Source organism: Hippoglossus stenolepis, chromosome 13 (genome assembly GCF_022539355.2).
Source record: "Hippoglossus stenolepis isolate QCI-W04-F060 chromosome 13, HSTE1.2, whole genome shotgun sequence".
Taxonomy (NCBI): Eukaryota; Metazoa; Chordata; class Actinopteri; order Pleuronectiformes; family Pleuronectidae; genus Hippoglossus; species Hippoglossus stenolepis.
The window spans coordinates 17,586,268-17,612,959 of record NC_061495.1 but is presented as its reverse complement, the minus strand read 5'-3'; the positions used below and the strand labels follow the sequence as shown (position 1 = coordinate 17,612,959).

The 26,692-nt window shown below is 41.7% G+C and overlaps 1 protein-coding gene across 1 annotated transcript; it reads left to right on the top strand.

Annotated features, from left to right (window-relative positions):
- Window positions 1–367: 367 nt before the first annotated feature.
- Window positions 368–26,512, top strand: impg2a (interphotoreceptor matrix proteoglycan 2a). The gene is made up of 22 exons (XM_035175556.2): window positions 368–1,936; window positions 2,018–2,248; window positions 3,953–4,119; window positions 4,235–4,260; window positions 4,365–4,397; window positions 5,316–5,353; window positions 5,680–5,744; window positions 5,835–5,990; window positions 7,392–7,450; window positions 7,556–7,576; window positions 10,622–10,830; window positions 12,579–12,622; window positions 13,996–14,179; window positions 14,866–15,587; window positions 16,512–16,799; window positions 16,896–17,115; window positions 17,867–18,077; window positions 19,265–19,453; window positions 21,084–21,285; window positions 22,354–22,433; window positions 22,967–23,033; window positions 24,584–26,512. The coding sequence occupies exons 1-21, from the start codon at window positions 1,858–1,860 to the stop codon at window positions 23,007–23,009; spliced, it is 3,267 nt and encodes a 1,088-aa protein (XP_035031447.2). The 5' UTR covers window positions 368–1,857; the 3' UTR covers window positions 23,010–23,033; window positions 24,584–26,512.
- Window positions 26,513–26,692: the final 180 nt, after the last annotated feature.

The window sequence follows — 26,692 nt, the reverse complement described above, 5'->3', positions numbered from 1 at the left end:
AAAGTTTATAACTATAGTCATGAAATAATCAGCAAAAAAATAAAATAACGCAAATAGGGAAATTAAAAATGAAATAAAATCAGGAAATCACTTTCTGATCAAATGTTTGTTAAGAGGGGACTTAAAAGACGTCGCCTTGTGACAGGTCAGGTTGTTCCAAAGCCTCGGGTGCTGAAGCCCTGTCCTCTGTGGTTTTCAACAGATGAAAGACCTCTGCCTGAGGATCCTCTGATTTGTTCGCCTGTGGATCACAGCCGACATTTAGACTAAAAACCTGATGTAAATGACGCCGTTTCTTGTCAAATTTGAATGTCGGGGCTTACAGACACTTAGATGACACCACACGAGCAGTATGGAGGCATTTAATGTTCTTTTCTGTTTGTTTGTGGTCGCCATTTACTTCAATTGTATTGGATTTGGCTGCAACACTGTTCATTTCCTGAACCAAAATTCTTTAGTGGACCCGCCCCTCCATCTGCATAGTGGCCAGTAGATGATGAGTGAATTACAATTATGGGTGAACTATCCCTTTTAAGTGAAGAGTCAATAAATCCTGGAAAAGGTGCTGTTTTTCAGAAAGAGTTAAGAAGTTCCTCAGAGGATGAATATTAATGCTTTTGGTGACTTTTTAAATGTTTTCCCCTAGTATGAGGTAAAAATTCCACTCTGACCAACACTGATTTAAAACCACTTGCCATCTGCTTCCACTGTTTGTATATGTTTTGCTGTCAATGCCAGATTCTGAGGAACAAAACAACACTATAAACTCATCGTCTGTGAGATGATGATGATGATGATGATGATGATGATGATGCCACCACCATTGTCTTTCACACTAAACCCTAAGTTTGTTAACCCTCATTACTCTCTTCCTTCTATTCTGTCTCTTCACGTTTGCACCACAGCGACTTAAAGATAAGAAGAGGCTGATTTCCCTTTTTAAAAACAGGATAAATCCTATTGGAAGAGGTCTGGGGTTAAAGGTCGTCTAAGCCTGCGACTCTGCTGTCATATTTATATACATACTTAGAGGATTTCAGCTTCTCAGCTCCGACGCCTCGGCTGCTGAACCTGCGCACATTCACTGCTGTGTATATTTCTGGGATGGCAGAGATCTGTGTTTGGGACTTCTTGAGAACAGCTGCGAGCCAGATTATTAAAAAAAGTTCTCGAACTTGTCTGCAGCTGCCAGATCAGCACTTTGTTTCTTTTATACTGCAGTGGAATTAGTGATTGTTTTACAGCACCAGACACGAGTCATTATGATGTCTGCAGGCGATTGTCAGGCTGGGACCCCCCCCTGTGAAACTGAACCACCAGGGTTAGAGACGTTAAGATTTCCTTCAGAAGACATTAACTCCTGTATCAATCCCCTACACGAGTCACTCAACTGTCATAATATCCATGTGTGCTGCGTCTCCTGCGCTTGTTGTTGATTCTGCAGCGTTTCTCACCTCCTGTCCGTAGCTGTTTTCTCCACAGTAAGTTCCCTCCCTCACCAGCACTGCGCCACTAACTAGCTCCTCTAAAAGGCTTAGAGTAAACAGGATTAGAGGGCATTCAAAAAAAGACCCCCCCCCCCTCTCTCTGAGGGCCATCTGCCTATCTTACCTGAGCCATGAGCTGTCCTCTCTCCGCACCATGGGACACACCTCTCCAGAAACCAGTATGCGACTGTATCGTCAAATGATTGCTAGCATTGGGCTTCTGGGATTTTTGTTTTTTTCCCACGTCTGGAGATTTCCGAACTATGCAAACTTGTAAGAAGCTGTTCACATCACTGTTGCACGACTTGTGGGGAAGTAAAAGTTTTCTTGATCCCTTTTCTACGGATTTAAACACAACCACGGATTTAATATGAGTTTCATGTCGTGGAAATGTGTTTTCTATCCCGTTGCATTCAGTTTTCTCGTCATATTTTTGGACATAAGGACAGGTATGTATAAATTCTCCTCTTACCAGCATCCGGTCCATTTCTAAGATTCAAATTTAAGTCCTAACTGTCTGTCTTTTCCAGGTGCAACACTGGAAGGTTCCTCTATGGGACAACTCAGTCTGCCTTACAGTCAGGAGCCGGTGGCGTTTCCACACATCGTTCGAGTATCCGATGCGAAGGCTTCACACGAAGGCCACGTGGTCGTCTCTCGAAAGAAGAGGAACATCCTTTTCCGGAGCGGAGTCAAACTGTGCGCGCAGGAGACAGCGCAGCAGGTTGTTTCAAACCACCTGAGCTACTTTCATCTGAGAGGTGAGATGCAGAGGAGCTCACTGCACAGTGTAAAGAAACGCTCACAGGATTATTGTCTGGTGGGATGAGGAGTGATGACCCAAACAGCAGGAGGTGAAAAGAGAAGATGAATACACTGGTTTTGTGAGATCAGTCCATTAGGATAGAGTGTTAATCTTTAACATCTTGGAAGTCACCAAGAGCAATTAGGCCTGATGAGATTTACACTGAAACAGACTGTGGTCTACGTGTGGCAGATGTGTGTCCTTAAAGAGTCGGTTTAAGCAAACTACAAACGAAATCACTTAGTGACGTCTATTCCTGCAGGTAGTGAAGGTTTCATCGAGAACTCAACCAGTTTGGCATTGAAGGACTGTAGGTAGTTTAAAAAGAAAAAAGAAAATCGATACAGCAGAGTCAGAGATATCGTATCAATATCTGGTGCCTACGTTACCCACAATGCACCTCAACCACCTCCAATTTGGTATGAGGGTCTGGCCCTGAGCAGAGTTGAGATCACTTGGGGCAATTTCTCTCCAAAGACTATATATGGTCAGTTTTTATAGAATAAATGAACAATCACTGTATTAAGTTATTCAAATTAGTTCCAACTTGACCAAATACAACAGTAAAATGCTGAAATGACACTAATCAGAAACCAAAAATAAATTTTATATATATAGACAATACCACCCCCCCAAAGGAGGGTGAGAGGGAGATTTTTTTTAATGATATGAATAGCAATGGTGGGTCAGTTTTCTTTAATACTCAGTACTTTAATACTTTATGTGTATTTTAATGATAATACTTGTGTAGTAATATGAATACAGTACTTATAATAATCTTTATTTATATAGCATCTTTCAAAACAAAGTTACATAGTGCTTTACAAGATGAAATGATAAAACATAAAAAACAGTTTAAATTTCAAGCAATCATTCGTCAAAAGAAACAAATAAAATCGAACAATATGAAATAATTTAAATTATCAAATTAAATGATATAAGGTGACGTAAAAAATAAGAGTAAGTTCAGACAACAAGGTCAGTGAAAGCAATTTAACCACTTAAGTGCCATTATAAATGCAGGATGTGTTTTTGCATTGGGGTAGCTCTACTTTCCATGAAGTCGAGAATCTAGATATTTAATACACGGCTCAATTCATCTGTGGTTAAGTGAGAATATGTGTGAGACGGATGCACGGGGAGCTGCAGGGCACCAGGTGCAGAGGAGTGTTCAACATATGTGCGTCTGTGAGGGTGTAAATGGTGAAAAGTTGACGTTTATTATGTAAGAAGTAGGATTTGGATCTAGAGGTGACCACTCGAGTCTTGTGTCTCACAGACGGCGTTGATTAGAGGAGATTGGACCATATGTCTATGCACAGACTTTGGATCAGTGCCCAGTCAGCTGACTCATGAAAAGGGGGTTATGTCATGGTGCAAACATGGCAGACAGAGTAAGATATGAGTGTCAGCACCTTGAGCTGATGATATATATTTTTGCAAATGGTCTTTCATTGTTTGAACGATTTAAAAGTGACTATTCCTCCACTAATGAGCCAGCAGAGTGGGTTTTCTAACCTTGAAATGCCTTTAACAAGAATTTAAAGTGCACTACAGTCGTTACCGAGCTGTAGAAAGAAAAATAATATGGAAAATGTTTCTCCAAATGTGCTGTGTAACTTAGTTTTAAGTGGATGTTGTGTTTCCCTGCTCTGCCCAGTGTGCCAGGAGACCATATGGGAGGCTTTCAAGATCTTCTGGGACCGACTCCCCGAGCAAGAGGAGTACCAAAGCTGGATGAGCCAGTGCCAGGAAGGCACAGTCACGGCACAAGATGTTGGCAGCTACTTCAGCCAGTCCGAGGAGCACGAGACTCTGGTCAAAAAGGTTTGTGGATGATTAATGATTGAATCAAATTCTGTATATTAGCAGCACAGGGGATAGTAAACATCTCTGCAGGCGGCTGATACTGTTACTAAACAATATTTCTTCTCTTTTTCAGAGAATGTCACGGCCTGGTGTGAAAAGGTAAAATAAAACTTCCCATGTGCTCACACACTGATTCAATGATACATCTCCGATCTCATAAAATCGGAGTTTTGAAAATGTGTTGATTTTCTCGTTGTCTGTAGTGAACCCACCAAGTCCTGGCAAAATATGTGCAGGTGAGTTATTCTAGACTTTTCATTCAAACCTGTTCATGTTCACACTCGTCAGTTACAACCCGAGGTCAGAATTCTCCTGTTTATCAGTTTGTGTTTGAATTTATTTCCCTGTTCTATTTGTGTGTCTCACGCTTGGATGTTATTATGTTTTACTGTCGTGTGTTTGCCTTCTCATTGTTCTTTTGGGTTTTGATTAATTTTCAAATTCTTATTTTTATTCTCAAATCCCATTTTTTATATATAGCAACAACCTGCAATAGCTTATTCCTGCACGTTATTGTTATACAAAAACTATCAAGAACACAAATGAGCCAAACCTTTACACTTTACCTTTAACTTTGACCCACCCCACATGTAGCATCTTTTAAAACAATATAAACATTTTAAATAGCTTATAACGCATTATACCATAGTTGGTGTAACACTTTTATTCATGGTTTTCTTTTAACAACTGCAAATTTATCCAGAACTTGCGGCTGCTGTATAAACATATAAACATATAGAATATAGCAGAAGTTTTAATTGTTAACAAATAACTTGCCTTTAGAAACACTTCACAAATGCTTTCATGCTTGTATACAACTGCATTGCAAAATTTGTTTCTATTATTTCAGTTATTATAAATTAAAATAAACTGGACATGGAAAATGTAAGTTTACTTAATGTGCTTTAATAATTTAGGACAACACTGCAGTTCCATGACAAAGGAACAAAAACCTATTTGCCTGCAACAATACTTGTCAGACAAGAAAGTTATTGTCTTTGTCTCTTTGTGGGATTTTGATATTTAAAAAAGGAAACGATGTCAGTCTCATCTCATCCCTACAGAGTGTGCATCCCCCTTTAAAGCCTGTGTGCTGTGTATTCTTTTTATTATAGTTATTAAGTCATGTCATGTGGGTCTCTTTTCCGTCACAGCACTCCGGCACCAGACACATCAGAAGCTCCTCAGCCAGGTCAGAGACAACACTGCTACGAGACATTGTTCGCTGAAGCTAAATCGTATGGTGTTCAGATAAGCACCTGTCACACATGATCTAATATCTAACTTTCACTGTGGTGTGTTAATGTTAATGCATCTTTCCGTGTGTTGGTCAGGTGATCTTGGCTTTAGGCCACTTTAGCCCGAGATTTAGAAAGAACTCAGGGTCAGGACAATCTAATCTATGCAGCCATCAGGAATCAGTCGAGGACGTAGTTACTAAAGGTTTAAGCTCACATCCACCTGGAATAAACTCACATCTTCTATTTTCTTTTGCACATGAACTCCACCAATGAGTAGCTAAGGGAGAGGAGGAGGTGGTGGTAGATGCAGTCACCATCGCCCCAGATGTGACGGAGAGTACGGTGAGTGCACACAAATACATCCATACACCTTTCACTCTAAATATATGCACGTGCATTGCATTTAAACTGTGTCCCCTTCTCGTGGTGCAGCTGGACAATGACATCGTCGTGCAGCCTCCCACGCCCGCCATGCTGGAGCAGGTGGTGGAGCTCAGCATCCTCCTGACCAGACAGGCGTACAGCAGCGACCTCAAGGATCCAGCCAGCCTCCAGTTCCAGATGCTCAGTCGACAGCTGGCAGAGAAGGTTTGTCTCTGGCTCAGTCCCTGTCGCTCTTTATGACTCCCATCACTGCTGCTGCATCTTGGCTCCGGTCTGGACCTGCTGTATGTCCGGGTTTATGTTCTGTGATGGATGCATTGTTAGCTTTAATAACGTGCACTTTAACTGCAGTGGTGGTTAAACCCAACCTCCCTGAGGCCGGGGTTCAGAGAGCACAGATTTTATTTATTTTTTTACGTTTGTTTTTGGTGAAATAACCATGTGATAAAAAATACAGCTTAATGATGCATTTTGGGAAAAGATAAAATTTACATATGTTTGCACAGATACTCACCTTAGGCGACTTCAGGGGTTTTACGGGTGCTCCCAAAATTCAACAAGTTTCTTATGTGCTTTCCCCAGCAGTCAGATCGACACACAGACACACACAGCTTGTTAACAATCACATCTTAAACACATACTTGATTTTATGTCTGTAAAGGAACTAATAATTCACCTTGAATTTAGTTTTCTGCCAAGATTTGCTGTACACATAGGATTTACATACAGTACCTTCACTTTACACACAAGCTCACGGGCCTGAAGGGATTGTGGAGGGACAGGGACCGGAGGTAGTTAATGAGGTAGGGGAGAGAACAGACCTGAGAGATTTTTTTTGCATCATCCTTCTCTGGTGGATTAAATGAACTCGGTCAGTGAGTTTAGATGTAAGAGACCTTGGGGACAAAGTTATTTTCAAGGTGACCATGGTGCAGTAGTGTGCCTCTTGAGGATAAAGATCGGGGCCACAGCATAAAAAACTCAAAATTAGCTGTTTTGTACCAAGAAATCTGATTTATTTTGCCAGAAAAGTTAATCATAACTTTAGAATGGCACTCAGTAGAGCTCATACCTCTGCTAAGGCCGAAAAATCCTCAACACGATTGTCTAGCTCTTATTGTGGAAATATGAAAGAAAAAAAGAAAGTGGTCTGATGACCTAAATGATTTATTTGTCATAAAACATAGTTAAAGAAAATTAATCTGCATTTGCACCTAAATGAATTGGGTTCTTCCCAGGCCCAGGCTCCATCCATTCACCAAGTTTGGTGGAAATTGGTTCTGTAGTTTTTGCCTAACTCTGCTAACAGATAAACTCGGCCAAGGCCCAACAATCCACTAAAATCCAATCAAGCTGCATCAAATAACACACACTCACAGAAATCAGCCCCCCTAAAGTGCCTGATTTTCTTCATCAAGATCCATGAGTTATTCCCCAAATGGCCTCTCTCCTGACCAACACCCCATCCTTCCTCCAAGTTTCGGAATAATCCGTTCAGTAGGTTTTGCATAATCTTGCTCACAGACAAACAGACGGGGGAAAACATGATCTAAAACAAACTAGCTGTGGCTTGCATCTGATGCCTGATCGTCTTTGTGTTTGCAGATCGCAGAGGCTCTGGAGGGTCTTCCTGGGTTTAAGAGTGTGTCAGTGATGGACTTCAGGTCAGTCTCTCTCTGCTGTGTCCTCACGTTACGACCAGAAGTTGTAGCTTCAACACCTTCTCCGCTCTCTGCAGAGGTTTAACAGCTTCTCTGTGTTTCATGCAGGCCTCAGAAGGACAGCCAAGGGTGAGTCATCAGTTCAGGCAGTTTCACCTTGAATTGTTCCTCCTGCCCTGTCTTGTATCTAAGCCCTGAGATCCCCAGCAACATTTCCTTAGCTGCAGCAGTGTGAGTGTGTGTGGCGTCACCTTCATCCCACTCTGTGTTTACCTGTGGGTGTGGGCACGTGTTGAGTTGTGTCACTAGCTGCCTGTGGTAAAGATCTTAGTACGGTCACTCACCTGTTAAGTGGGATCAGATGGCTCCAACCAAGCGAGCATCTGTTCATCTATAGAGACGATTATTGGGGCTTAACGACCTCACCAATCAGCCTCTGGTGGAAGGGCGGAGAGGCGGAGGAGGAGGTCTAGAGGGAAAGATGGAGTATGTGCCAAGGAAAAAGAGGTTAAGAGGTGAAATAAAAAAAAGGCAGGGACAGTTTCTTGTGCTACTGTACGACCAGTGGAGGAAGTATCCAAATATTAAACTTAAAGGTCTCAGACTCAACTCTATATGGTTAATGTAAGATTACAGTCAGCAGCCAGTTAGGTTAGCGTAGCATAAAGAGGGGCAATGTGAGTCTTCAAAAAATAAATGCACCTACCAGTTGTTGTTCGCTCTAATTTGCCACCTTTAACTCCAAATACATAGTTTAACACATAAAAATGTCAGTCTTGTCATCTAACATTTGGTGGGGGGTGGTTGAATAAATCAAAGTGTAGCCTGGTGTAATGAATCATGAGTTCTGCTGAGGCTGCAGACGACAGGGTCAGAATTTGGTTTTAAAAGCATGAATCCATGGACTCAACTTGGTGGTAATGGTTTGAAGGTGTGGGGCATGTTTTCTTGTGGGCCCCTTCATATCAATCAATAATTTTAATGACTATCTAAATATTGTTCCTGACCATGTGCCCCTCTATATGGCCACTTATCTACTTCCAGTGTGGTAATGCGTCTCAAGCTGCTTTCATGAGCTTGACGATGAGTGCAGTGGATTTAAACTGCCTCCAGTCACTAGATCTCACTCCAACAGAAAACCTATGGATGTTGTAGATGTGGCAGCAGGAATCTGCAGCTGACAACGTGAACCAGAATGAAATATTTCCCACAATCTGTTGGAATCTGTGCCACAAAACATGAGGATGTTTTGAGAGTAAAGAGAAGCTCTGCCGAGTATGATAATGGTGTCCCTAATAAAGTGCTCAGCGAGTGGGAATACAATGAAATATTATGGGATAAAACTATGGGTTGGCAGAAAATGGAAATATTCAAGTGAAGTAAAATCACTTTAAAATTGTACTACAAAGTATTATAATAAAATTATTGAGTTGTAATCAATTGCTGTACACTACAAGTAAAGTTTATATACATTTAAACATGCATGCTTTGCTCTTTTTATTTTAATTGAATTGTTCCCTATACTTTGGAATTTGGTGATAACATTATGTACATTGAGAAATATGCTCACATTTCCCCACAGTGGTTCAGTGACTGCTGCTGCACGCTGCAGATCTCAGCTCTGTGTGAGTGTGTGAAGCTAAAGGGGGGAAAATAACGATCTCCGTCTGAACGGGCCGACTGAGGTTTGGCCCGTGCTCAGCTGTTTGCCAGAATCCCCACAAACTAGGTCAGAGAGGAGAGTAGTCAAATAAAGGCTGATATATGTTTTTTTTTTCCACCGTCTGGAATCTCGGTTGTGAGATTTCCATGTTTATTATGATGATATTGATCATTCTGCTGACTCGGCCCGTTTCTGACATATATGGTTGAAACCCCTGCGTTCCAGGCGAGAGTAGATCACTGCAGTCATCAGTCATCTGTGAGAGCTCTACAACTATTTTCACAAGTCTGATATTAAATCACACTAATGCGGGAGTGATTTCCATCCTCTTAGAGAACGGCTCTCTCATCAAGGAGACGTTTGTTTACCACTTTCTTACTGTAAAATCTGCTGTGTCGCAACAGGGTCAGCTAAGTTGTCAATTGCCTGGGGCCCCAAGCTGAGAGGTTGCCCCTGACAACGGCCGATTACGTTAGTCCACAGCAACAGCAATTTGGGTTCGATACAGGACCCCCAAGTCCCTTTTGCCTGAGGGCCCCGGAAGTCCCTATGAAACCCTCCTGGTAAAAATATGCATATAAATTCAATATATATTTAGATTTTGAACACACAGAGAGAGGACTAGGGAATATGGCTGGAATAAAAAATACTAAAATGAATGAGAATTTTGACTAAAATATCATTTTTGACTTTGGAAACAATGTCTCCATAAGATCCATTAACAAGCTTGTGGAAAGGTGTGAGAATATGCGAACATATTCAGCAGTCAACTTAATGTAAATGCTTTTGCACAGTCATGACACTATGGAGAGCACATACCTCCGGTTGATTGGCCTCATTATCACCATCTTGTATTGAGACAAGATACATTAGAGTCCATGGATATTAGCACTCTACATATGTCTGTTTCTTTCATCAAGATCGCTGCATTATTTGCTGAAAAATGTACTAAAATGTTGAAAACACTATATCTTGCGCTGTTAAAAAAAGGGACATTTATTCCCCTTAATCTAATCCCCTCCAAAAGGTTACAAGCTTTTCCTCAGCCCGGACCCTACTCTTCGTAGTAGTAGTTTTTAGGTAATCCTGCTAACAGACAAAGAAACTTCAATGAAAACACACATGTAACGTCCTCTTTGGACATAATAATGATGATAGAAGAACACAAGACACAACAGACAAGAGGAGGAGAAACTACAGATCAAGTGATCACCGGGTTCCATCCACAGTGTCGGGTCCACTTTTTTTAATGCAGTCTTTTCAAAAGCAAGTCTAGAAACCATGACTTTTTTACGACGGGGAAATTCTACAGTGTTTTCCATAGTGACTGTATCTCATTTAGCCTCTAATATCAATGAAGGACAGTTCAATTCTTGAGATCTACAGTTAAAGTTGGCAAGAAGATATTAATTAGTACAATGAAGTATATGAATTGATAACAATATAATTATGTACAATTTAAACAAAAGTCATATGTTGAATTCGTTTTGAGTTTTCTTTTGTGTCCTCAGGTTGGATGGCGTGGTGGTGGACTACGCCGTCACCGTGGCCGTGGATGCAGCGGGTGTGAGCAACGAACAGCTGGACTACCTGACCCTGCAGTCGAACCGGGTGGAGAACTCGTACCAGGAGGTCAAGGAGCGGCCGACAGTGGTGCACACCATCAGCGAGGTCAAGAACTTTGTCACTGAGGCTCTGCAAAACAACGAGCTGGAGGCTGGTAAGACGATGACTGCTCTGTAACAGAACTCACACGCGCCTCTTTTATATTTTCTCTTTAGCCAATTATTTCATTGGCATTGCAGCAAAGTCTTTGGGAAGACATTGGCAGGGGACGTGCACGCAGGCCAGGGCGAACGTCCAAGTGTCATATCAAATAGAGACACCGTAGACGCAGCAATATTACAACGTATGCTTACAGCACTTGAGAAAACGTTCCAGGGATTTAATAGTCTCATCTGTTTCCCATTTGTCTGCCTTCTCTGTCAGAGAGCACAGACACGTATTTATAACGAGTTTCAGCTAAACGTGAACAAATAACAGAGTCTTCAGTTATAAGATCTGTGTATTTACTCTGTGCCACAGTTAAATCCTCGTTATTAAACGGTCTGCAGAGTCGAACTCGGCAAAAAAGGACGTTTGAAATCAGAGCCCTCAGGTTTTTAGGCTTTGATTTAATCCTTTAATTTGGCTTACACCCAGCTAACAATCACAGTTAACTCTTAAACTCCACCGATTTGATATTGTCAGACGGCATAGGACAAAGAATCAAATCGATTCGGCACAATCATCTTTTATATTTCACGTTCCATGCTTTTCTTCCTCATCATAAACCTTCCTTGAGTTGGAGATTTGGCTGAGTCATATTCGATAAGCAACAAGTGCTGTGAGCGTCGGTTTTCTTCTGTCAGGGAGATAATAGAGAAGGTCTGTGAAGATGCTCAGTCATCCAGGTCATTCTCTACAGTTCTGTAGCAGCGTTTCAGATGAGAGGGTAAAACAACTTCAAGAACCCAAAGGAACATCAGTCGCCTTTGTAGTAGCACTTAAAAAGATTCTATTGTTTTTATTTCATTGTATTTATTTGCCGCTTCTGCTTAGTTTTTAGATTCTAGTGTTCTTTGCTGCGCACAGGGACCTCAGAGCTTAGGTCCGTTCCCTCTGGTGTACCTCATGTTTTATCCTGTGACGTTTGCGTAATCCCACTAACTAACTAATCAAGACGGAAACATAACCTTGTTGGTGGAGGTAACAAAAAAGCTCCTCTTGTTTACCCACATGAAGCAGTGCTCCCTAATACCTGTTAACAGACTCGGATGAGTTGGCAGCATTCCCCTTTAAAGTCACTGCACATGCACACACGCGCACACACACACACGCGCACACACACACTGTAGGGCGATCCAAACCATTACATCTGTTGGATTTAGAAAGTAAGTCGGGTAGCCACCTCTTACTTCTGTTCGGGGCTGTTTTCCAGAAATGTGAGGAAACTGAAGGTGATGTGTGATAATGTCTATACCATCCACCTCCTCCTGTGAGGACCCCCACAGCTCATGTTTTCCAGAGAAAGTGTGTCATTAGTTTACAGTGTTAGCGACCTCCCATGCAGATGGATGCCATCTAATGCTTCCATTAGTTATGGGCTGTGACATGAGAAATAATGGCTAAACAGTCTCATATGGCCGGCATGTGTGGCTGGGGGAACTTAAAGGCACAGCTTGGCTTTGTCTCTGCTCGCAGTAATAGCCTTGGCTCACAGTGGACGATATTCACTCCAGATTTCTAGCACTGATTTGTGGATGTTTACCCCCGAAGGTAACGAAGGAATGGAGGCTGTCAGTGCCGAAGCGGCGACTGTTAAATGATTTTCTAGATCCTGGCAGGCAGGATTATTCAGGCCGTTTGGCACGTTTGCCTCCTCTGTGTCAGTTTGTATTAATATTCGTTTCACCTCTGGTTTCACAGTGTCTGAAATCCCAGAGTCTGTCAGCGCTGCAGACGGAGCCATGGTGAGTTACAAGTTACCTCCGCAGCTATTGTGACAACCATCGTTCTCTCTCTCTCTCTCTCTCTCTCTCTCTCTCTCTCTCTCTCTCTCTCTCTCTCTCTCTCTCTCTCTCCAGGCTTTCCCTGCTTCTTTCAGCAACACACACACAACCACCACACACACACACACACACACACACACACACACACACACACACACACACACACACAAAGTTGACGAATCGCTCTTGTTTCATGACGCTGACAGTTGTAGTATGACTGATGTTGGCTTTACCTGTAACTGGCTTTGTGATGTTAGCCAGAGCCACACCACTGAGTGCAGGTAGGGGATGAGCTCACCAGCCAGGATGAAGTGAAGCTTTCAGGATTAGTTTGGCTCTTTCTATAATAGTCCACTGCTATTCTGGGGCAAAGGCTTCAGTGCACCACACCACAGAGCGTCAGGAGGAGACACTGCACACATGAGTCCATTCAGACGAGTTACACTGTGTGTGTGTGTGTAATGATCATCAGAGTTTATGTTGCACTAAATGTGTCTGCTTGTTCACTTTATAGCTCCGTTTACCGGGTGATTAATTTGACTCATTAGATAAATTGGGGGAATTGGCAAACTTCATTAGTAATTGATTCAAAGTCTAGAGCGGAGAGCTACTGTGCCACAGGCGCACTTCACTAACCCAGTTTGCACTCGGAACATTTTAGATTCAGCTTCTGCTTTTTTTTTCTTTTTCTCATTGAGTTAATATTATAAGTATGGATCCTGCAGAATAAAACAAGTAAATACATTTATACATATATTATAGTCCTGTTAAATTCAATCTCATCAATATCAGCTCTCTAAATGTGAAATAATATTCATTAAGGTCCATAAATTATTCCCTGGGATAACAGTGAAAATGTTGAAAAACTCCCTATCCCAATGTTAAAAATAATTTCTTGCATGCGCTCCCCTCCGGATCTGCAACAACATGTTTGGGGTTCTTCCCTGACCCATATCACGTCCTTCCACCAAGTCTCATGGTCATCTGTTAAACTGTTTTTGTGTCATCTAGTTTACAAACAAACAAACACACACAGGGGTCCAAACAAATCATAAAATATATTGTAACAACAACTTCAATGTCATGATTACAAAGGACGAAATGATCTAGTCATTAAAACAGTTACGTCGTGGTTCTGCTTTCTCCTTAATTCAGACAGACCCTGTACGGATGATCCCAGTATAAATATATGTCAGCAGTGAGCTACAGGAGCTCTGATTGGCCCTGACCTGTACATGTGAAACAATGTGTCAATCATCAGTTCCTGACTGCACAGCTCACTCTGATGAAATATCTCTAAACAGTTCACATAACAACAGCTGTTTGTGATGCAGGCGGTTGTTGTGGACGAGCCGCAGGAGATCACGATCCTGGAAGAGGACGTCGAAGATGTCGACCTGCCCGAGCCCTCAGAGACCGTCACAGCATCAACGGCAGTAAACGATGTTATTGTTCTGGAGGAGAGCACTGTTGTGTCTGCGGCTCCTGTCCTGGTCACCAGTGCACCTGAAACTGACAGTGAGTGTAAATCCCCCTGTCCCCCTGTCCCCCTGTCCCCCTCACCCTAGTTGTTCCTTTTTGAAACAGTCTTGCACTTTACTCAGGGATTTCAGATAGAGCCTAAATGATAATAACGTTCGTTATGAGCCTTTCACAAACATATCAGTATCTTTTGTTTGTTTGCTGATATTAACTTTTTGTTTACATTATCAAAAATGTAGGTTTGAATTTTATGATTTTTCGTAATTTTTACGAATTCAAGTTTTATATATTTTGTTGTATTTGTATTTTATTTTTATTTACAGTTATTTATATATTTTATATTTTTTGTTTATGGTTAAACTTTAAAATACCAAGCCTCAATTATATTTCTTTGTCCTGAGGGTTTGATAACAACATCTTAGGAACAAAAAATCTTTCTCAATATTTATTCAGCATCAAATTCTTTTACTCCCTTATATCTGTATCATCCCTGAAAAAAACAGTTGGGCTCTTATTTTCGAGGATGCAGTCCAAAACATTACAAAAAAGTTGTGTTTGCACAAAATTTGTTCTATGTCTTTCAGTTCTCATTTTGTTAATCTCTTAATGAAAATATTTTGTCTGGTTTGCCACATAGATCTTGTGAGGTCTGGTAAAAGGCAGCCAGTTTCTGAAAAGGGAGACCAGCAGGCAAACTGAACTCATTATCTTTGTTTTTCCAGGCATGGAGGAGGAGGGTCTGCTGCTGGAGGACACTGTGCAGACTCCTGCTGTAGAGAACCCCCCACCAGAGGAGCTACCGGCTGAACTTCCCTCCACTGAGCTGCCAGAGGACGTCACGCTGCCTGAACCGCCGATGGAGATCGAGGCCTCGGGCTCTGACCTGGAGGACTTGCTGTGGCCGACCCCAGCCTTAGAGGACGTGGAGATTCCAGAGGAGACGGAGAGTTCCACAATTGTGACCGAAACCACGGAAGAAGAAAGTCTGCCTGCTCTCGTCCCGCCTCCTGAGGCTGTAGATGTAGCAGGTGAAGCAGCAGAACCAGAATCAGCAGAAACTGGCCTGTTTTCTGTGGACGGAGAGTCGGTGGAGGTGATAACCGAATCTGTAACTGTTGAGGAATCTGTAATTGAAGATCACGGTTTGGAGGAGGCAGCAGCAGAGAGCGAAGGACAAGAGGTGAAGGTGGACTTGGAAACACTTGAAGCTCCGGTTGTAGAGAACGAGGCCACAGGAGCTCCCTCAATTTCAACAGAAGATCTCACAGAGGACGAGGTTTTACTGGTGAACATCGATGAAGAAGAACCACCTGGGACAGATTCTTTGAATCCTGCCCAACCAACCGCCCTTTCTCCGGAGAAGGAGTCGCCTTTCACCCGTGTCTCTGACGTGAACCCTGCCTCTGAGGGGCTACCTGACATCTTCATCCCTTCACTGGTGGAGGTAAAAATGAGAGGAAAACTGAAACAAGATTTGGTTTTGAATGCATAATTATAATACCTTCTTATGTCTTGCAAAAACAAGACCACATGTGCACATTAAAGTGCAGATTGGGACGCAGGTTTCTGTCCAAACCCAGAAAATTAACCGAGCCTGCCCCTGTCCTGGCCGGGGTCCTGGCCTCGTTATCCACAAAACAAAGTCAACAAGGAAAAAAAAAAAAAACATAAAAAGTATGGGAACAGCATTTTTTTTACTGACTATAGCAGCTCATAGCAAACAAACTTTTGCTATGACAATATTTTTCAGATTGAAGAATCTGAACCAAATTAGCCTAACCTGCTAATGACGCTAACCGTTCAGTAATTGGCAACTCAGTTTTTCCTGCATTGTACATAGTGGGAGGTACAGTAGTTTATATATTTCTTTGTGGTGATGGTAAATGGCCAGACTGTCAAAACCGACAGTCCTGTAACTTCAGCCCTCGGTATATAACCCCAGGATTTGAATCATAGCACACGTGGACTCACAGACTAATGGACCCGCTGTGCACAAATCACAGATTAAGCTAATTAACGTCTGACAGTGTCACCTCCATCCTGGTCCACTTACTGTTGGAACTCAGAGCGAACTATTTTTAGCAAGTAAGTAAAAAGTAATGCGACCTGGAGAACACTCGTGTAGGTGAGACTAATTCTGCAGAAAAATAAATGACACATACACTGAGGTAATCAATCAATGCCTCATGATAGTGTACGCACATCCCAGCACATTTAAGGAGCATCAGCTAAAGCAAAAACCACCCATACACAAAATTATCATTTTAAACAAATAGGTACAAAAGTCAAAACAAGCATTGTAAACAGGATGCTGTTTTTGTAGCAAATTTTATTTTTTAATCTATATCTTCTTTTTTTATTCCTTCAGATCCAGACCTCTATCGAAGGCTTGGATGATGCCACCATTGGAGACCCGGGCTTCGACGTGGTTCATTACGGTTATGGTTTGATTAACCACACGGAGGAGGGCAGCACTGGATTCCCGTTCGGTGTGGCACACGGCACCGACCAGGTCAGCATCGCCATGCCTGCGAACCCTGGACGAGCACTGATGGTGTTCTTCAGCCTGAGGGTGACCAACATGATCTTCTCCGACGATCTCTTCAACAAGAGCTCGCCAGAGTACAAAGCTTTGGAGCAACGCTTTCTAGAGCTGGTAAACTTCTCCCAGTCACTCATGGCTATCATCGTTCTCACTGTTCCCTACTGATTCGTAGAATCAATTTGATCTTTCTAAAATCTTTTCCCCCAGCTCGTGCCCTACCTGCAGTCCAACCTGAGTAACTTTGAGAACCTGGAGATCCTGAACTTCAGGAACGGAAGCATTGTGGTGAACAGCCGGATGAAATTTGGTAAACCTGTGGCTCAGGCCGTCACCAGCTCCGTCTACCTGATCCTGGAAGACTTCTGTAACACAGCCTACCAGACCATGAACCTGGCCATTGATAAGTACTCTCTGGATGTCGAGTCAGGTGGGTGATGTACGCTTTGCTGTTGTCACAGCACCATGTGGTTGTGGCTTATGTCATCAGTTTCTTAAAAGAATAGTCTGAGGAAATTCTCTTATTCACCGCCTTTTTGAGATTTAGATGATATTGTTAGTACTCTGCATTTTCAATTTAAATCTGTAACCAGAGTTGCAAAATATGTGAATCCCCTGTCCAGACACTTACATGTAGAGCTGGGGTGAAATGAAGTCTTTTTCAGGACTGCAGCACATTTTATTAACAACAGAACACTTTGTAAAACTGATAAATTCGCAGTCCTTTTTATTTCAGTGTGTATTATATCCTCCTCCTTTTTATAATATAGCTCAGTTATATTATCTGACCCAGTACAACATTTTCTTGGAACTTTTCTTCACTTCCTCATGTAGTATCTTCCGCCAGGCTCCTGTGTGTCAGTCGGCTTGTAATCGGCCATTGATGATACCGTTGATTCATGCTTTTGTTTTGGATGAGCGCTGATAATCTGTCTGAGTCACAGCCAACGCACCAGGCTGGATCTCTTTGCATTAAGCAGCTCTAACTCTGTGTTTACCAGACAGACATGAGTGGTGTAGATCTTCTCATGTAACTCTCAACAAGAAAGTAAATCCGTCTATTTCTTCAACTCTGTTACCTTTTTAAAATCTGGAGCATATTGATAAATCTAAATTTCGAACACTTTTTATATAGCAAACCCCAAATCAATCACCACTCTTCCTGTCTCTTCATCATCCAGGTGACCAGGCTGACCCCTGTAAGTTCCAGGCCTGTAACGAGTATGCAGAGTGTAAGGTGAACAAGTGGTCGGGGGAGGCGGAGTGTGTCTGTAACGCCGGCTACTTCAGCGTGGACGACCTGCCCTGTCAGAGCATCTGCGATCTGCAGACTGACTTCTGCCTCAATGACGGAAAGTGTGACATCATTCCCGGCCAGGGAGCCATCTGCAGGTGGGGGGGGGGATTAGGGGAAGTGATCGTTTCTGTGCGTGTGTGCGCGGGAAAGAGAGTCTGAGTTTGCAGGTTTGCGACGCCAGCGCTCCATCGCGTAATCCAAAACAGATTTTCGAGCATTACCGCAGATCATGCAGGAGGCCAGAGTCTTAGAGCTGTGAGTTTTAAAGGTGCTTGGTTTGGCTGGATGTGGATCATGTGTAGAGGAGAGATGCCCGGTGCGTTTCAAACCTTTGTTCAAAAAGCCTTTTTTGAATTAAGTTCTATATATTTGTGACGCAAAATATGTTCAGGTCTCAAGGCTAATGAAATATAATGAGGCTATAAACATTTAAATGGAATCAAGATTTGTTTACACTTTTGTTGGCTGCAAAAAACAATTAACCATCTTCAAATATTTATTTATTTGGCCTAAGTAAAAGTATTTCAGAAAATGTTCATTTATTGACACTAAAGCATTAAATGTGCATGAATAAAAAATAACTAACCAAAAGACTGTGGCTCAACCTGAAAACGACATTAATATTTTTCTTTTTCAAGGATGCAAAAGCAAGTGTGCAGCTTTAGCATTTGCAATTCAGATCCATTTATAGAATCTATACATACGTTTCCATGTCCAAACAGACATTGCATAGGTTTATGAGGGTAAGATTGCAAACCTTCTATTCCAATCAGGGATAGAAACATGTCCTCTGGCTCTATTGAGGCTTTTGTAGATGTGCAAAGTGTTGACGTGCGTGACTGTGAACAGACACAGGAGAGATTGTGTGTGCCAAGATGAGTGCTAACCTTAGTTTCACACCCACTACCACATCATAAAACACTCAGGCAGCTCCAGATGCTGTCGGATTGTTGTTTACCTCGCGCTGTTGATCTGAAAGTGTTGCTTTGCTCCATGGAGACGGAAAACAAACAGTTGATACGTGTTTTTAATTTCAAAACATGGCATTAATTATTCAATGACACATACAGAATATCATACCTGTAGACCTGTTATTAACCACATTCTTTAGTCATTCAACAGAGAATAAGAAACAGAAGAGCATTGATAAGAGTGAAACTTTGTTCTGCTGTTCCCTGAATGATTCAGAAAGTTTTTACAGGGAATCTACGCCTGTTTGTTTTTGTTTGTTTAAGCAAGTTGCAGAAGTTGTTTTATGACATTTGACAAATCGTCATCTCAGGTGTCGTGTCGGGGAGAACTGGTGGTACCGAGGAGAGCACTGTGAGGAGTATGTGTCCGAGCCGCTGGTGGTTGGCATAGCGATCGCCTCTGTAGCCGGTTTCTTATTGGTGGCCTCCGGAGTGATCTTTTTCCTCGCCAGGACGTTACGGGATCAGTACGACAAGGATGAGTCAGAGGATCCCATAAGGTGAGGAAGAGCATGTGTTAACAACTAATCCACAGCATGTATGAGGAAAGTTTAATGTAGGAGATCATGTTTGTCTAAATTAACAGAGGGTATGGGGACATTTTAAAGAAATATTATTTTATGTAACATTTCTTCATTAAAATGTCTAAAAACCATTAGGCATATGTTATATATTTTGTTGACTCCCACGCTGCTTTAACATGTCATCAATATTGGTCTTTTTTTTGTTATTTTAATTGAGGGACCCCTAGTGGCTCGAGTAACATATTGTATGTTTAAGATACAATTGCAGTACAGAACAATATAAAGTAGAATAGAATTCAGTAAAAAAAAAACAATAAAGAATCAAGTCTGATATAAGTGAAGGTAAAAATAAATGTATTGTAAATATGATCAAATTAAGTGTATACCAAGTAATGCAGAACCAGTGCCTATTAGTAGATATCAATAGAAATGAGAATAAGATAAGCAAAGTTACATTTGAGAGAGAAACTTATACTTAACTAAAGTGGCAGAGAAATGATAAAGGAGTTAGTAATATTGGATATTGCACATGATATTGAAATTGAGATATTGCACATTTTATAGAAATATATTGAAATAAATATATTGCACATGATATTGAATTAATATGATGATGAAAAAAAACAGTAATGTTACACAAATTGCACGTGAATGCTGTTATTGGACATGAGCGTTTATATTACATATGAAAGAAGAAACGTAGCATAATATTGCACTTCTATTGTGTATGTTGTTGGAATCATCTCTGATTATAATCCGTGGTTCTCCCTACAGAAGGAGGTTTGAATAAATAAAAGAAAACAATATGGGCTTATTATACTTATTATATACATTACATTAAACCTTCACCATGCAGCTCAATCAGACAAACGCCATATGATGGATTAACCAGTAGGATTCTTTTTTCATCCTGCAAAAGCCATTAACTCTACTCCTGTGTATAAACACAACTGTTTGATAGTGAACAGAAACTTCAGTGTGTCTGACGACTTTCTCTCTTCCACGTAATCAGCTTTATAGTAAAGGAGTCTGGTTATTTTCTTGAGGGTTCAGAATAACCTGAGACATCCTGTGACTGTATCCTCAGTCGAACGGGCAAAATGATCCACCGCACCATCTCTTCATCGTCCATAGTTTACAGCAGTGTGGTCAACGTCTCCCTCTCTTTCCTCCTGTCTTCTTCACTTTTTCTCTGTGTTTATATATGTGTGTGTGTGTGTGTGTGTGTGTGTGTGTGTGTGTGTGTGTGTGTGTGTGTGTGTGTGTGTGTGTGTGTGTGTGTGTGTGTGTGTGTGTGTGTGTGTGTGTTGTGTGTGGTGTGTGGTGTGGGGCACGGGTACCACAGCAGACCTTCAGAGAAACGCTGTGTTAACGTCAGCCAATTAGTTGATCAGATATAGCACTGATCTATTTCCAAAAAGCCTTAAACACCCAACACAAGAGGCTTTGTGATTGTCTGGTGTCTGACCGGGACATAAACAGAAGGTTAGGGCAGGTTAATCAAAGTCTTATTCAATGCAGCTCAGTTTTGTTTTGTGGCTCCCAAGACAGTGTGTCGCTGTGTGTCATCCGGCCTCTCCTCGTTTCTCTGTGTGTTGTGTTGCAGGGGAGCAGAGAGTCTCCCGTCTTTGGAGAGGGCGACCAAGTACAATCCCATGTATGAGAGTGAGGCGACCACAGGCTATAGCCACTACTACCGCCGCTATCCTGAATTTCCACTGAACAGCAGCGCCAGTGGTGAGGCCTCCACGGACTTCAGCAGCGAGGAGATACGACACATCTACGAGAACAGTGAATTAACCAAGGAGGTGTGTTTGTGCACCGCTGTACCGTGATTGATGTGTGAGTCACAATGATAAGGCCTTTACTGTTTAAAAAATGATAATTATAATAATATACAGTCCTGATGTCATCTGAAAAGGTATTCTCCATGAATACAGACTAATGAAAGCACTGAATAAATAAGGCGTGCAGCCCGCCACATTATAATGTGCCCCGCTACTGCTACATAATGAACCAACACATTGTTTTGCACGTCTCATAATAATATAAGAGAACTCTAACTTGGTGTTTTACTCAATTGCTTCATTGGATATCTGTGCTCGGCACTCTGTGACATGTGCTTGCTCACACTATTGTCCATTAAGTTTTTACCATCCACGCAGACAGTCCGACCTCATAGTTTCAACTGCTGTTGTGCGTATACCCAACGTATGACATCAATGCAGTTCTCTCTCTCACGCAAGAACGTCTCTGTGTTCGTGTCACTTAGAAAAAACCTCCTGGATCCACCCATTTATTGTGATCCGCTCCAAACTGTAATAGGTTCTTCCACGGGTCATGCTCCACCCTTCCACAAAATTTCATGGAAATCAGTTCAGTGTTTTTTTGCTTGATGCGAAATAACTACCAAACACTGATGAAAACAGAACCTCCTTGGCGGAGGTAATAAATGATCACAGAGAAAGTTAGGGGCGAATAAAAGATGCTGCTTTTTTAACTTGTGTTTCATGATTTATACAGTCTGGAGACAGTACAGCTCTATTTTTGGGAGGTGTGTTGGGGAATACAATTTTTAGTCTGGATGGATAGTTCAGTCAGGTAAATTTGTCTCGCTCGATGCCATCTGGATGCCAGTTACCAAGCACAGCCAGGGCACATCTTTCTTTTCTCACCTCCACATTTGACCTGAAAAGAATCTGGACCGCAAACTCGAAGGCTGCAGAATTGTTTCGTTCCACCAATTACTTTTGCATCCTTGAAATCAGAAAATTGTTGTGTTTTGTTTGAGCCACATTCCGCTCATTTGACTGTTTATCTGCTCGTGATGCGCTGATGTAATGTTCCCTCTGGACTGATATCATGTGTTTCTGCAGGAAATCCAAGACAGGATACGCATCATCGAGCTCTACGCTAAGGACCGGCAGTTTGCAGACTTTGTACGGCAGCATCAAGCGTGAGTTTCTCTCCGTCTTGTTTTCCCCCTTTTTTTACACTGCGATGAGATAAACAGGCCGGGCAGGATGTGAGGAAATAGGGAAGTGAGTTTGAGATACTGGATGCTGACAAAAGACAAAATCAAAGTGAAAAAATGGTTCGTTGAGAGCTGGAGGAGATGAAGGATGCAAGCCATGCCAAATCAGTGAGGAGACACATCTATCATTACCAAATCTTCAGCAGCCAGGCCCGGAGCTGATACAGTGAGACAGAAACAATTACGACACACAGACATTCCTTTGTCTGCCAACAGTTTGGCAGGAACAGTGTCTGTGTGTAATGGCTGTGAGGGTATTTAAGAGGGATCTGGCTGAAGATGCCTCTTGTCTGTGCCATGCAGATTCTTTGTGCCAGAAAAGCCTAAGTTAAGTTGTGGGCACTTGTCTGTGCAGTAAGTAAAGTAACTCATTTTCAATGTGTTTCTGTGTGTGTGTGTGTGTGTGTGTGTGTGTGTGTGTGTGCGTGTGCGTGTGCGTGCGTGTGTGCTTGCAGGGTCATGGATACCTCCAGAGAGGGCCCCGCTGCACAGACTTGAAACTTTGCTGTCAACAACAAGAAGGTATTTCCCCATCATTTGTAGAGTTAAAGTTCCAGTACAATCCTCCTCAAGATTTTTGTTAAAATACCAGTGAATAATATATCTTTTTTCTGTCAAGGCCTATGCAAAGGTAGATCAACAGTTTTAGGAATGGGACAAATTATGGTCTAGATGAATATGGGCCTCTGCGTTTTTGGCCTCTTGTCAACCCCGTTGCAAATTGCAGATATAAAAAAAAGTTTCTATTCCACTTTCGACTGATCCGCCGACCCGATCTGCCGGCGGCTGCAGGGGCGGAGTTAAAACCACAGCCGTCAAGTCGGACATATTCTACTTCTCGTAGCGTCAGTGAGACGAGAACACCGACCGATCTCACAGCCTTCGATTTTTTCTTTGTAGATGAAACGGATGTTTAGGAAATCCCCGTGTTTTTGAGCAATGAACAGAAAAAGTGACTGAGAACTTTCTTTTAGCCTAAAATAAAAACTATTGTGTAAAGTGACCATGTGTAAATACATAAACTGTCAGAAGGAGATGAAATGCTCACAATGTTCTTCTCTGATTAGACGGATTGTTGATGTAGGCTTTATCGCCACCTACTGCCCTGGTATGCTGTTTGAGCATTTGTCATAACTTTTATGATCTTGTCTGGATGGAGACATTTTGTAAAAGAAAGGTTGTGTGGATGTCTTTTTTTTTTTTTAAATGGAGGAAAATATCCATTCAAAACAATATTCGCAGTGTAGACAAGGCATAGGTGATAAAATCCTATATCTACCAAAGGACATAAAAGGTATTAGCCCTTTTGAAATATGGCGGCCAAACTAGAAATATAATAATAGAAGAAGAAATGGCACTCACCATGGGAGAAGAAACAACTGTCCCAGGATTTAGTTGTAGGTAACAAAGGAACTTTGTTGCATCAATACTACTCTCCTGTCTGTAGCTGAAGCTAGCTGACGTTTGGCTTAGTCTAGAATAATGACTGGAAACTGGTGAATCAAGGCAGCCTCTGTCCAGGGTCAACAGAATTTGCCCAGCAGCGCCCTCTAATGCTCACTTATCAATATGATACATCTCCTTTGTTTATCCCCCCCAAAAAATGTGGGGAAATATAAGTCAATGTTTTGCAGAGGTTAACGTGCAGGGTTTTGTTGTTGGCCAGGAGCAGCTGGCAGGAAAACACACGACTCTCCAGGAAGTATTTGGTAGAGCCAAGAAATAGTCCGGTACAAATCCCCACTAAAATGACGAATTGTCATCTTTATGGTTTGGTTTTGATTTTGATTTTGAAAGATTATTTATTTCTGGACAGAGCCAGGCTTTCTGTTTCACCATTTTTCCAGTCGCCAAGCTAAGTTAATCAGCGGCTCCAGCTTTATTACAACCAAGCAATCGAGTGGTATCAATCTTTTCAGCAGATAAGTGTATGTTGAACTGTTCTTTTAGTGGGTTCATTGCATATGGCGCCTATATTATTTCATTACAAGGCATTAAAACCAATTACTTAGGTTTAGAGTTATGTGTGTGTTTTAAGTCGGTGTACTTATACTCTATCTTCTGCTTTACAGCAACATGCCTCGGTGTGACGTGAAGCTCTCTGTTACTTTCTTCTTCTTGGCCGTGGTTTTCGGAGCCTGGACCTCGCTGTTTAAAAGGACTGACATTCAGTACACAATGATTCTCCTAATGACGGGCCCCTGTCTGTGCGTCGGTCCCTGCCTGTGTGGGCAGAGCTGCTGACTCTTCTTCCTCGGTGCCTTCCTCTCCTGACTTGAGCTGTGACATCAAGGATCTGTGTTTTTTTTTCTGCTGCTCATCCACAGGACCATCTTCCTTTGGGTCAGACCGGACCGCATCCTATTACTTGAAAGGTTCACAGACACAAATGAAATACTGTGTAGTACTTTTGCTTAGGGGCTTTTTGTTTCATCATATTCTATTTGTCCATTCTTAAAAAGGGAAGATTGTAAAATTGTAAATATGTATATAGTGTTTGCTAGTTAATAGGATATTATTGAATAAGAGTTTGTGTCTCTATAAGGCTCAAATGGGCTCTTTAGGTCTTCCTCAGAGAGATGCAGAGAAAGTTGCTGCTTTTTAGTCAATGGTGCTATCTTCATGTAAAAATACTCTTTGAAAGGTAGTGATTTATAATAACTAAGCTTTACAATTTAAAAGCAACACCAAAGGATCAAGACTGTATATTAGATTTGTATTATTTTGATATTTTGGGAAATATGAGTATATATGAGTATTTTTGGAAGAAACTTAAACCGCTTTCAGACATTAAGTCCGGAAAATGTCTGGAAAATTGGGCCCGGACAATATCCAGAGTTTGTCTTTCACGTATGAAGAATGCGTAATAATATTAAAAAATCCGCATTTACGTTTTTGCTAGAAATCAGACAAGTATATTTCCCAAAACGTTTAACTATAAGGTGGACAGATTTAGTGTTAGCATTTGTGTCACACCATTCATCAATGTAAAAGCAGTCTTAACTATAAATGCAAAGTTATTTCCAGCTAGTTTTCGACCGGCAGATGATTTTCCTGCCTCTTTAAGGGCCTCATCAGTCAGAAGCTTCGGTGTTATGTTTGTAAAGGTATAGCGTTGCAGACATGAGAAAATGAAAACAGTGGTGAGGCGAGAAAGACGGAGCATGAACCCTCTATAGCGCTGGGATCCAGGAATAAGTGAAAACACATTTCACTGGAAAAATGCTCCGGGGCAAGCGGCCCAGGGATTTGATCAAATGGTCTGCTTTCAGATCTCATATGTAATGCAAGTGAAAGAATAGGAAAAGCAAGCTTATAAATAACATGTGTGCTTTAGAGAGACAACCTCAAGCTGCGGCTCATGTTGAAAAAATCGTCAAGGTTACCAGCAATTCTTGGTAAAGAATGATCTGCCTACCAGTTTGGCCATTATCCTGCTCCTCAATGTGAAACCTTCTGACAGAATAATTCCAGTGTTTTTCTTTGGTATTTTCATACGTTCCTCCCTGGACTTGTTGTGCTTGACCCCTCTCGTCCCCCGAGTGGATCCTCACAGCTGCAGCGGATTACCATCTGAAGGTTATTTCGTTTGTTCTCATCCAGTGTGACCGTCAGTTCTGTTCGGAGGTCCGATCGACACGTAGATCACGTCCTAGCTTCTTGTTTACATTACATGCTTCTCGTCCCTTTGCTGTCCCTTCAGACACGAGCGATAAACACTGGCGACGCAGACTCTTGTGACAGTGTCATGCCTTTCGCAATCTGCATCTTCCATGTCATTTTTATATACATGTACATGCTTTTTGTGTGTCTGCACACAGTTCAACACCCTCTAACTGCCACAGACAGCCAATCATCCCACTCCATCTTCTGTCATGTACATAACAGTGAATATAATGTATTGTTGCATTGTAGGCTGTAAATCATGTGTCTCAATTGTTTCAATATATCAACATATTCTTTTTATACTATTTCACCACTTTAACAATGTTACCATACTGTGCAGCTGTGTAAACATTCTAATAAAAAGTGTAACAAAAATAAAATGTTTTTATATAAAATGCAGACTCAGGCTCCATTGTACATTTACTTCAATACAATATTACGGGAATTTTTTAGATCTTTGCAGGGTTAGTACCTATTCTTATAGTTATATATACCTATTCTTATATATATATACA

Coding starts and splice junctions, on each gene's coding strand:
- impg2a (XM_035175556.2), top strand. CDS start 1,858: ATGAGTTTCATGTCGTGGAAATGTGTTTTCTATCCCGTTGCATTCAGT. Junction 10,831..12,578: donor AAACAACGAGCTGGAGGCTG/GTAAGACGATGA, acceptor CTGGTTTCACAG/TGTCTGAAATCCCAGAGTCT. Junction 22,434..22,966: donor TTTGTACGGCAGCATCAAGC/GTGAGTTTCTCT, acceptor GTGTGCTTGCAG/GGTCATGGATACCTCCAGAG.